This window comes from Polyodon spathula, chromosome 9 (genome assembly GCF_017654505.1).
Source record: "Polyodon spathula isolate WHYD16114869_AA chromosome 9, ASM1765450v1, whole genome shotgun sequence".
In the NCBI taxonomy this organism is placed as follows: domain Eukaryota; kingdom Metazoa; phylum Chordata; class Actinopteri; order Acipenseriformes; family Polyodontidae; genus Polyodon; species Polyodon spathula.
Window position 1 is genome coordinate 8,999,415 of NC_054542.1, and position 12,537 is coordinate 9,011,951.

The 12,537-nt window shown below is 36.6% G+C and overlaps 1 protein-coding gene across 1 annotated transcript in view; it reads right to left on the reverse strand.

Moving 5' to 3' along the window:
• Positions 1-1,410: 1,410 nt before the first annotated feature.
• LOC121320398 (nectin-3-like) overlaps positions 1,411-12,537 on the reverse strand; it is a 127,397-nt gene continuing 116,270 nt past the window's right edge. The window contains exons 7-8 of the mRNA XM_041258682.1: positions 4,883-4,967; positions 1,411-1,868 (exon numbers count right to left, since the gene is read on the reverse strand). Of these exons, the coding sequence (XP_041114616.1) occupies positions 1,722-1,868; positions 4,883-4,967 (232 nt within the window). The 3' untranslated portion in view covers positions 1,411-1,721. The remainder of the gene's footprint in view (positions 1,869-4,882; positions 4,968-12,537) is intronic.

A 12,537-nucleotide genomic window follows, 5' to 3' on the forward strand; every position in this document is an offset into this window, starting at 1 on the left:
ATTACGTATTTATTGTTAATGTATACTACAGCATTCTCTTGTCTGTCGCTATAGTCTATCGGCTATGTCCGATCTACTTATTTATGTAAATTTATACTTACAAAATCCATTTAAAAGTATTTATTTTTTGTTAATAAATCTGATCTACTTATTCCCTGGGCTCGATCTACTAATTCCCCAGACGTAGCACTAGTACAGTGATCTATGTGTAAACCTTAGAAACAATGGAACCTCCCCTTTAAATTCTAGACTGCGATCCACTTTTTCCCCGGTCTACTTTTTCCCTAGGACACTGGTACATATTGTAGCAGTATGTAAAATTCTCCATTAACAACCCAACAGCAAAATGAAATCAGAGTGTTTTTTAAATCTTTTGTCTTGCCCATTTACCCTCTGAATGGCACACATACACAATCCATGTCTCAACTGTGTCAAGGCTTAAAAATCCTTCTTTAACCTGTCTCCCCTTCATCTACACTGATTGAAGTGGATTTAACAGGTTACATCAATAAAGGATCATAGCTTTCACCTGGATTCACCTTGTCAGTCTTTTTCATGGAAAGAGCAGGTGTTCCTAATGTTTTGTATACTCAGTGTGTGTGTGTGTGTGTGTGTGTGTGTGTGTGTGTGTATGTGTATATATATATATATATATATATATATATATATATATATATATATATATATATATATATATATATATATATATATAATATATATATATATATATAAATGGGGATTAATTTTATTCTTAATACAAGGGTGGTAAAATGCCACTGATGTGTATCTGGGTAATGGATATCCGAGTGCTGACTGTATTCCTAACAGTAAGGATCACACATTTTAAAAATAAACACTTTAAAGGCTGCAATGTCCAACCTGATTTTTATTTAAGAACATTGTAGCTTTGGTTTATGGGACCCAGTAATAACCCATATGAATCTACATGTGCAGCATAATATTTTAAAGAGTTTTAAAGAATGAGAAGCAGAGTTCTGGAAAAAATATTGCTTTACACGTCCCCTTGTGTTGCTACAACTGTTTAAATAACAACATTTTAATTTTCCTTTTCATTGTTATCATCCTGCAAACTTTTACCTTAAAGTCTGTTTCAAAGCTCTTTTCAAAATGTCCGCTCTAGTGCAGTGGGGTTTGAGATCTGTCCTCTAAATCACTGCAGCGATAGCAAAACAAAACAAAAAAAAACCCCAACAAGTACTCTGGCTTTTCTATTTCCGTACCACATCATGGATCGCTATTGCTGTGCTACCTGTTTGACAATGTGGGCAATAATCCTTACACTCTTAGCGCACTAGAGCGGACATTTTGAAAAGAGCTTTGAAACAGACTTTAAAGTGTAAAAAGTTGTCAGGATGTTAACAATGAAAAGAAAAATGACAGGTACACTATTTAAACAGTTGTAGCAGCAGGTGGGGGCGTGTAACGCTATATTTTTCGGAACCCCACTACTTACTCTTTAACCTCCCTAAACATAAACAAGATTTCTAAAGTCTGTAAAAGGATATTTACACAAATGTAGTACAAATTATTACTACAAATATCCATTTTGAAAAATGTGATCTTGCTGTTATACACTGATGCAACTACCATAACATCACTAACATTTTAAAATATTTATTGAGTAGCATGTATCAAATCAAGCCTTTCCTCCCTGTTTCCTTTCATACTCAACATGTCGTACAAACTTGTCTTTTAAATATTTATACATAGTGTTCTCTGCGATTGATGTGTACTCGTTCAGGGCCCTTGTTCTGGCAGATCCATTCATGGCATGACAGTTGCTCATGAACATGGAGCCTCTGTTCTTCATAATCTTGAAATATGTAACGATGGTCAGTTGTTCTTAACTGGAATATTAAAAACAGAATTAGAAATGTATTACTGCCGAAACATTGCAAATCAAAATATCTACTTTATGTTGAAGAATGGGAATGTAATATGTTACTTTAATCTGCAAAAGTTTGATTGAAGCAAATCTAATAGACTTTCCAATACACTTTAAAGACACCCAGTTTAAATACTACATCTAGATATTTCTTATCAGTGGTGGTGGCGAGTAATTCAAAAGTATTATTATTAATAATATATAATAATAATAATAATAATAATAATAATAATAATAATAATAATAATAATAATAATAATAATAATAATATACATTGACATGTTATTCTTTGAAAACAAAACAAAAAAACACTATGCATGTGCAACAGCAAGCCCCTGGCTTCTTTATAAACATATTACTACTTTTTTTGTCTTTTATCAGTGGCGTTGCAGAAAGCGAGACTGTTATGAGAGAGAGAGAGAGAGAGAGAGAGAGAGAGAGAGAGAGAGAGAGAGAGAGAGAGAGAGAGACTTTACCTTCTTTAGGTAGTTGGAATGATTACCCGGGTTCAGTAGAGTTAAACTTAGACTCAGAAGTGCTTCTACTTTCAGAAGCTTTGATACCACTGTTATAAAATGTAAGACTGAACCAAAGCATTGACTTTCTAAATTTAAAAGTGCAATAAGTTGGTGTGATATATACACAAGCTTACCTTTAAGAAAAAATGCAGAAATGAAAACACATTCACAGTTTACAAAAGTTTAAAGCTTCAGAAAAATTGTGAATTTTCCAATTTTATCAATACATTTTACAAGAATAAATAAATAAAATAATGTGCTACTCTGTATGCACAATGTCATGCAACATTAACACAGATAAGTGTGTGTGTGTGTGCATGTGGAAATGGATGACACTAAATTATCATGATCTTCTCACATAGACCCCTTTTCTTAATGCATTTTAAAATGTGTGCTTAATTTGATTACATGGATTCATAAGCGGCAGTTTCTTGTGGTTTTCACTTATCTGTCACATGCCACGGCTACTTCACAGCGGGCTGTGTACTCTTAAAAGCGCTATCTGACTCTTGCTGGTTATCTTTCCTGTTGTCAGTTTAAGTCTTGTTAAAAGTTGCCCTCACAAGTCGCTTAGAAATGAAAACCCTCTTTGTGTTTCATTCCTCCCTTTCCTTCATATTGCATTGCTAATGCAGAACTCATCTCAGAACCTTATTTTGTTTTAACCTGAGAGCAGTGACCATCCATGTCATCTACCAACAGGAAGTGTCCTCTGACTGTTCTTCATAAAAGGACTGGCTTTTGAGCCACATATGGCTCATTTAGCTCTAATGATCATTTAGCAAGATCAGTCAAAATGCAGCACACTGATGCAACATGTTTAATGAGCAGGAAATGACTGCTTTACCGGGGTGGAGTTGTTGCTTTTTAGTCAGCTTTATGTAGGGCCTTGTAAGAACTTCCTGGTGTTTATTCTAGATCTGTTAGTCAAAAGGGCTGCATAGATTCACGTACAGCTCTGTCTCTTTGGTTTCTAATGAGTGGAGGCCTTGTAGAATATTTCTATTAATGCCTGTTACCAATTCATCTGAAATTAATAGCTTTTTTAGAGGTTCACGTGCATTTTTTGAATGCCCCGGGTGAAGATTAATAATAAAAAAAATATTCCAATGATGCTACATTGCCTTGATGTATTTTCCTTGCAAAAAACTTCCTCTGAAATGTCCAGTAGAAGAATCCTTACTATCAGAATATGAAACTACATTCATAGGCATGTGGCATCCGTTGACAAATTGAGTAGTTTTAAGCTTTAAAAAAAAGTATTACTACATGGATATGGGCAGAGAGTGCTATGTCCCCAACATGGCACAAATCTTCAAAAGCCTTACACTGCCACGTAATTGGGGAACACTACAGGTGAGACCAGGGCATATACATTGATCCATTGCTCTTTCAAATAAAAGTGTGAAAGATACATTCGTGTCATGCTGTGGCAAAGTGCCCCGCCCTTGGGCTATTTATTTGTGTTGTATGCTACGTGTAGTGTGTTAATGTTGGTGTATAGTCATTGGTATACGGGATATAAATGGGTCTGTGTAACACAAGGGGGTTTAAAATGTATATTTGTATTTAGGCACAAGGATTGCACAGCACTTCACGTGCAGGTAAAATGTAATAATATGCGAGCACGGGGAATTGCACTTTATTAATTCACATGCAGTTGTACTGAGACTCCAATTGAATGATTGATTAGCAATCTAGTCTCGGTACAGCTGCATAAAAGCAGCATGTTTTCACTCACTCGGGGTTGTGTGTTCGGTAAGTGGAAAACGTGATTGGAGACGGATGTAACAATAATAGTAATAGTTAAAGTAAGAACATCTCACCGTGTTTGTCTGTGTAGTCCGTTCTGTTTGTATCTTTTTATTTTGGCAAAAGTGCCGTGTCCTGTGTTTTGTTTGTCTTACAACCTTTTATTTTCCATCTGTTCATTTATTAAATGCTGAGCGCAAGCAAGTGCTCAGCTTCACCAAAACTCCACCTCTCTGTTTATTTTGTGTTGGTTCCTGTTTCTGGTCTGACATCACCCATTGCAGCCGTCTTCGTGACATATGCATATATAATTACAGTTTAAAATTGGGAAGCATCTGGAAGCTTTGCAAAGAAAGTGTCAGATTTGAATACAGGAGACCCGTTGGACCAGACCCACTAAACCAGTTGATATATTTTGAGGTGCAGCTGCTTGAAAACACCCAAGACTAAGTATACTTTGAGAACCTATTTCTTATGGAATGTTTTACAGCCAACTTTGGACTTGGAAATAGAAATTGTGGATTAACCCTGGAGGGAAGTTTACCTCAGGCTATGCAGCAACACATGAGAAATAATTTGGCTGTTTTCTCTTCCAAAAGTACAAAACTGTCTCACAGCCTCCCCTACATTTTCTAATGTGCACAGGTTAAAAACAAACACTTCCGTGTATGTAATTACTAATGCAATTGTTTTAAAATATATTTACCTGGGCTGTGTTGACAGTTAGTGGTGTAGATACGGCTCTTTCAACATAAGCTGGAGGTGGCTTGTTCATCGGTGGAAGATCAATCCTGTATCAGAGAAACACAAATCTGTAAATTGTGAGCTTTGATTGGTTTAAAATATAAATAACAGGTACATAATATACATGATGTAACCTGGAAATTTGAAATGGAGTATGACAAATATAACAATAGGCACTGGTTGCTGGGCTTCATTTTCTCTATTTTAATTACAAGCGGCTTTGTATAATCTGTATGCAGGTTTTTGTTCTGGAATAAGAGTTTGTATAATGTGTGTGTATACTGGTTTGTATAGCCTTCTTAGGGTGTAGTTATGTGTGCTGAAAGAATGTGTTCGCATTTGGGGGAAGGTAAATTGGAATTCTAACTCACAGAGAAACCAGTAAATAACATATAGGGAGGGGTACAGGCTGTGTGGAATGTGGGGCATAGACCACACCCAAACAGCATCCACACCAAGCAGCATCACAACAAGCTGCAACAGAGCCTATATAAGTGAGAATGTTTGGTTATCATAACCTTGGTTACCTGAAATAGAAATGTAACCATTACCAAATGGGTATATACCTCTTAAAGACTCGAAACCTGAATAATATATAACAAAGCTGCCCAGCCAAGCCTATGACATAGTCATGGACCACCCCAAGAGCACAAAATGACAGAGCTCACAGACCTCAGCGTCATTATCCCCTGAAGCCTGCTGCAATCATGGATGCAGAGACATTGAAGGTGAATGGTTACATTTCTATTTCAGGGAACCAGGGTTATGATAATAACCTAACGTTCCCTTTCAAGTATAAAATGTCACCATTACTGAATGGGTCAGTATACCCAAGCTGTCGCAAGGGCACAATTGCCGCACGACCAGAATGCTACAAGGCTAAACTGAGGCTACATTTTGAGGTATCACTCAGAACCCCAGTAAAAAGTAGCTAGAGCTCAAAAAATTGAAGGAAAAACTCACCTCTTATGCCTGTGTTGTAAGGGTCGACTGAGAAGCCGCCCTTAACACTAGTTCCAGAACGAGGGTTTTGAGGATCCACAACATTAAGTCTATTGAACCTAGTAAAGGTATGGGGAGAAGCCAACACCACTGCATTGCAAATGTCCTTGACAGATGCACCCTGGAATAAAGCCCATGATGTTGCCATGCCCCTCGTGGAATGGGCAGGGAGCTTTTCTGGAAGGAACAAGTTGGCTCACTTATAAGCAGTCCAGACTGTATCTGGTGGAGTTGGATGGAAAGCATCCAATTAGACAGACTGGTTGACCATACCCAGTGCCAGAGAGGAAACAGCTGCTGCTGTATGCCACTTTAGAAGTAAAAAATAACAAGTAACTTAAATGCAGTACACAAATATGAGCATTTCTGTCCTTTTGAGATTTTGCCGATAATAATCAATCTCTGAAAGATTTTCTTTGAGAGATTGACGAAAGAGATCTCTTGGCACTAGCCATGATGACAGAACAAGGGCCCAACACAGGGGTAGATCTAAATCAGAGCCGCTTATATCAGACATTGCTTATATTATGGTAGAGCGGACAGAGTGTGACTTGTCGCTGCACCATTTGTCCTGTCTCCCTATTGCGATCTGGCCATATGGTGGAGATTGTTACATACAAAATGCTTTAAAATAAATGTAATATCCTTTTAGCTTTCTGCAGACCCATTTGGCAGTTTAACTAATTTTAAACTTGTAGGTTTCGGTATTTATGGTTTATTATGCTTTTATTTTTAATAAATAGAACGTTTATGGAACGGTTCTTCTAGGGAGTGGTTTGACTGTATGTAGTGGTAAGAATGGCAAAAATACGTATCAGGAATTGAATAGTAGTATGTAATATCTAAGGAGTATGCAACAGCAGAGTACATATAAACGGATGTGTTTTGATAGTAAATCGCTTGTTTGGGTCCTGGTTCCATGGCTTAGGTACTGTACGTTATATACTGGGTGTATGTTATATCTAGGCTTGCTACTTTTTGATTTTAATCGGTAAAGCCATTTAAACATCGAATTCCCCAAAAATATGAGTTTGACTGCAATAAATTTATATAGGATCAACGTCTGTAAAACTACTCACTATTTTTTTTTTTTTCTTATAAAAAATAATAATTTAGAAATGATCTCTAGTCTGGTGTCGTTTTTATACTTGCTGTCTGTCCTGTCTCTGTTCCACTCTCAATGGCTATGTCAGTAAACTCAGTGGTCCCTTAATAGGCTAGTGTAGTTTCACTGTTCATTGTTTCATCCATTTTACGACAGATCTCGTTGGCTGAAACAGCACTAGAATGCTCTCATTTGTCGAAATGACTGTTAGTCATCAACACCTGCTATGCGTGCACATTCATTTTCCTAGCTACAGCGCCTGTTATTCAAAGCGTCTACTTTGAAATTAGCAGGCCAAGGTGTGGGTAAGCTTTTGCTTGTAACTAGGGGTTCCCAGCTCAGCCACTGACTCATTGTGTGACCCTCCTTGTGCTCCATCTTTCGGGTGAGATGTTGTTGTAAGTGACTCTGCAAATGATGCATAGTTCACACCCTAGTCTCGACTCTTGTAAAGCTCTTGTAAGGCGATATATAAAAATAAAGATTATTATTATTATACACGGTGACAGTTAGAAATTTGATTTGAAAATGGGGCGCAAGAAGAAAACGCTTAATGAGTATTGTGCGCAAACCCTGATTGACGGCTGAGGTCTCTGCGACAGGACAAAGCGGGCCCATCTGCCTTGCCTCCAGTGACAGAGTGCTGAAGCAGGAGAGGAGCGGAGCTCAGAATCATAAGTGCAAGTTAGTTTTGTTGTTTGTTGAATATGATAAAGAGGTTTCTCTAAATGAGATGTTTCTCAATGGCATAAAAAGTCTGTTTTTTTTTGTTTTTTTTTAATCATAAAGGTCACTTTCACCCATGCTCTGCTTGAATTGAAAAATAAAGATCAAACAAAAAAACCAAACTAGTACATTTTTTAAAATAGAAACATTGATATTATTTGTCGATTTGGCAAAAAAATAAAAATCGAACAGTAGCAAGCCTAGTTATATCCCAGGTACTTTTTAGGTGAGTTCCACTGTTATATATATATAATTTGAAAGACCACATTTTGCTACTCATAATGACAAGACTCACAGGTTAAGAAAGTCATTGCTTGGGATTAATATATGACAAGCTCAATTCCTTCAAGCTCGATAAGTGATTAAATTCAGTTTGGGGTTGAAGTGATGTATTGTATTCCAAGAAATGCAACTACATATGGGTGTGCCATTTTGGTGAAGCTTTCATTGCTGTTGTCCAGCATTATCAGAAGTTTGGTTTCCAGTGGCATATCAATGGCACCAGAAAAGAAAGTAACCCTATATTAACATTTCCTACTCATTTCTTTTGAAACTTGAGAGCTGATTCTACAAAGTGGTTGGAAGCTTATAACCTGAGTAAAATAGATCAAAGTACCATATTTAGATGCCTTTGAAGCTTTGTAGGTACACGCCATAGGCATTTTTTTCAAAAACTGTGAAATCAAACGTTTATGACTTTTAAATAAAAAGGTCAAATTCTCCCAGTATCTTAACTATGAGAAACAACAACCTGTCAAAAGAGTATAGGGCACCCATAGGAAGCTAGAAGCCTATGACTTGTCTGCACGGTATTCAAATTGCTAAGAAGGGATACATGACTATTCTTTACTGGTAATTTTCTCTTTACCCTTGGGGGTAATGTTGTAATGTCCCAATGCACATATTCTATTACTACACAGCAGTCCCTCGCTAAATCACACATGTCTGAAGAAAGCCAGGTTATCTGGAATAACCAGGTTTCGGGTTATAGTGCTCAATTGATTTTTCAGGGTATAAATCATTGCGCTAAAATAACATGAATGTTTTCTCTGTACACATTACATAATGTAAAAATCTAAATCTGTACAGTAGGCATACACAGTATACAGTACAGTAATAAAGTTAAATGAATACCTAGAACACTTTTTTATTTTTTTATTTTAGCCTATAGGCTACCAGTAACACAAAATAATGCTGCTGTATTCTCTGTATTACTGTACAATGCGGAAATAACACAGTATTATTTGAAATTGAAACTAAATGATTTTAGCACATTTACATTCTTACCATAGCCTACTTAGTTACACAATTAACAGAAAACAGATCATGGTTCCACATTAGCATGTTATGACACTACACATCACGTTACATATACTGCAACACTTTACAGAATTCATTTAAAATGTACAATTTTACAGTGTACGCATGGCTGCAAGTAAAACACATAGCCTAACTGGCACTGAGTCAAACTTTCTTTTCTTTGCAAAAAGCAATTAAAGACTTCAAATTTGGAATTGTAATTATTATAGTGTTTCGAACCACTGGAGTCTGTCACTATTTTTCAAAGCTTTTTGCCCTTTTCCAACCTTTTGATCGCAGTTAATTTAATCTATGTAGAATAGCCTATGAGTTTAACTGCCCTCTTTTACTCACTGTCTTAATTTTAGTGATTTAGTGGCTACTTGTATCTGTACTTCCATTTGTTTTTGTCCTGTCTTTGGTGTCAGTAAAGCAGCTGTTTTTATTTTTTTTATTTTAGTACGTCTCTATGGATCACAGTGACCTAACGTCACACTAAATATATTATTATTTTGAGACATACGGCATAACAGTGTCAGTATTAGCGTGGGGCTGCTGTATATAATTATATGCACCTGTATGTACTCTTTTGTATTTGAGGTCTTTTGTGAATAATATAGTTATTGCATTGACTGCTGTCAATCATTACTGATCTGATATTCCATTGGGAGATTGCTTGATTGCCCGTCAACTGCAGTGCAGTGGTCGTTCAAATCGACCCCTTAGTGTTATATTTGAATTTGAATGTTTGAAGCTATGGATGGTGTTAATAAACACATTTATAGGTTGCAACGGGAGCACACTGTGATCTTTTTTTTCTCGCCATGTTATTATTATTTTGGAAACACCAAAGACAATTTGCATAAAACTTTCCATCTGTTTTATAGTGCCTAGTAATTGACATTTTGTATCAAAAATACACTAGTTGGGGACCATACCAAAAAATTAATGAATCAAATTTGAATTCTATCACCTATAGGCCATTTTTGAAGGTGTATTTCCAGCAGAAACCCATGCCATGACCTTGACAAGCTACTACTGATGCATGTGAAGGACAGTCGTGATCTAAAAATCATGAACAATGTTAAGAAAAGTTGGTAACTAATGCATTCTCACAGGTGTAATTCAGTTTTCTGTTTTACATATTAAAGTGGGCCGTTACAAAAACACTTTAACATTTTTGTTTAGCTTCTTTACATTAGAACTTGCAGGTCACATACATAACCTTCTGCTGCTGCAGTAGCAGGATCTGTTTAGTTCAGAGTGACAGGGGGAAAAGATGGCTTCAGTAATGGAGTAGGCTAGTGTGCCTGCAATTGCAACTACCTATGATAATCTATGGGGAGGGGCAACAGAATTCATTTTTGCAAACTTGGGTGAACTATAGAATAAAGTCAAACAAACAAATTCAAATTCAAATGTATTTATTTAAGCAGGATACAACCCTAGGCTAGGCAGCTCATTTTCAGGAGGTCCTGGCAAACTGCCACACAGGAGTTATATTTTAGTGTGTGTGTCTAGAAGAATATCCAACTGTGAGCATCAGGATCTTGCAATATCTGGAGGTACATATCTGTCACACTCACAGTTTTTCATGTACATATCACCAACGTATGTCATGTTACTCTGGTTTGTCCTGACATGTTTACTGTTGCCACTATTTCAACTGCCAGTGTGTCATAAACTACTTCAGATGCCTATATTTGCAATACTGTATGTTGTTGTTTGACCTGTGACTTACTATGGCTGCCGTATTGTGGTCATGTGACTTTTTAGTTTCCATTTGATAGCCACTTTGAGGTACTGTCCTCATACTCACTGCACAGCTGTATTCTCTGATTATGCATATCAAGTTTGATCATGAGTATCGTTCAAAAAAAAAAAAAGGAACACTCTTTGTGACAGTAATTTTATAAAACTGCCACCTACACAATGTCAAGGTCTCATCTCGGTGGCCATTTAAAATACTGACTTCATATTTGCAAGGTTATATAACAATGCATTTGTAGGGCATTGATCATTGACCCAACATGGCTGCTATTTATAGAGACCATACAATTTGAGTTAATGCTTTCACATTTAGCCACAGTGTTTTAAATCTTGAGTAGTATCAGTGATACAGGTTTTCTGTTGCTTTTTTTCACATATGTTTTACTTCATGTTTGCAAACCATCGGACAGATGCCACTCCCCTTACATTATGCCCTCGGATATGCTTGCTTTTTTCTTAAACACATTTCTAGTTATAAACATATCTAGTAACCTATTAATTAGCTTTCATTATAGCTTTAAAAAGGAATAGTTTTGGGAAAGCACTGATCCATCACCATAGCATTTGAATGAGGTGAAGAAAAAGCTAATTGAAAGAAATAGTGCCTTACAGGGTAGCTTAAAATGTTGGTTGATTGAGTTTAACCACTGTCACTGATGAGGCAGTTGGATCGTTTCCAAAATGAGGCACTGTTCCCCAAAGTATAGGAGTCAATACGCATGTCAGAGGATACTTGCTGCCAAGAGTTTTATGATTCCCTGGGTATCGTGCACCACTTGCACATTAATGGTATGTAATTGGTTCCTGTTGAGGAAAGAGGTTCCATTACAGGTGGACAAAATGCCACAACATGTATATGTTACAGCACCAAAGACATTAGAGAAGTGTGCCACTTTATGGCATATTTGATATTGTCCTTTTATGAAAAAAGGCCTATTGATGCTGTTTGTTCTGTGTCTTATCCAAGCTTGGTTTAACTAAAACTGTAAGAACAATTATATTGTAGTTGAACAAATACTAATACCTATGTAGCTTACAGAACATCTTGTGCAGTTCATCATAACAAATTGAAAATTTTATTGAATATTTATAGGACTGTATCGGATTGTCTTGCGTATCATGAATGACATAACATTTGATTATGCCGTTTGACCTACCAGGATGTTCCTAAAGATGAGAGGAACATCTAATGTTTGAATCCTTGCATTTTGTAAATATTGTAAATAAACAAATAAAGCCCCACATATGATCCTGTTTCATTTAGGCAGCCAGCTGGTTTGAGTAGAGGGATCTACAGGATCAATAGCACAATAAAGAATTGACATCAACCTTAACTAAGGACTAATTCTCATTTGCTCTGTACTTCTGTGACTGCTTCTGCTTAATAAAGAATTAGAATATTGAGTTGTATTGTTCATAGGTGCCATCACGGATAAAAAAAGTGTGTGGGGGAGGGGGCATTAGATTAATGTTGGACCAATAGACCTGTGCATAAAGACCCTTAATTTTGTATGTTGTAAACACAAGGGCAGCTCTTACTGCTAGTAGCACAGGGCTTGAATTTCATTTTTGTATGCTGGGGGGATTTCCACCCTATGCTGCAGCCAATGGAGGAGGGAGGGTGGGGCCCCTAAGGTTTTAAAAATTTTGGGGGGGGAGGATGGCCAAAAAAAGGCACTTTTGCACAGTATATATATATATATATATATATATAT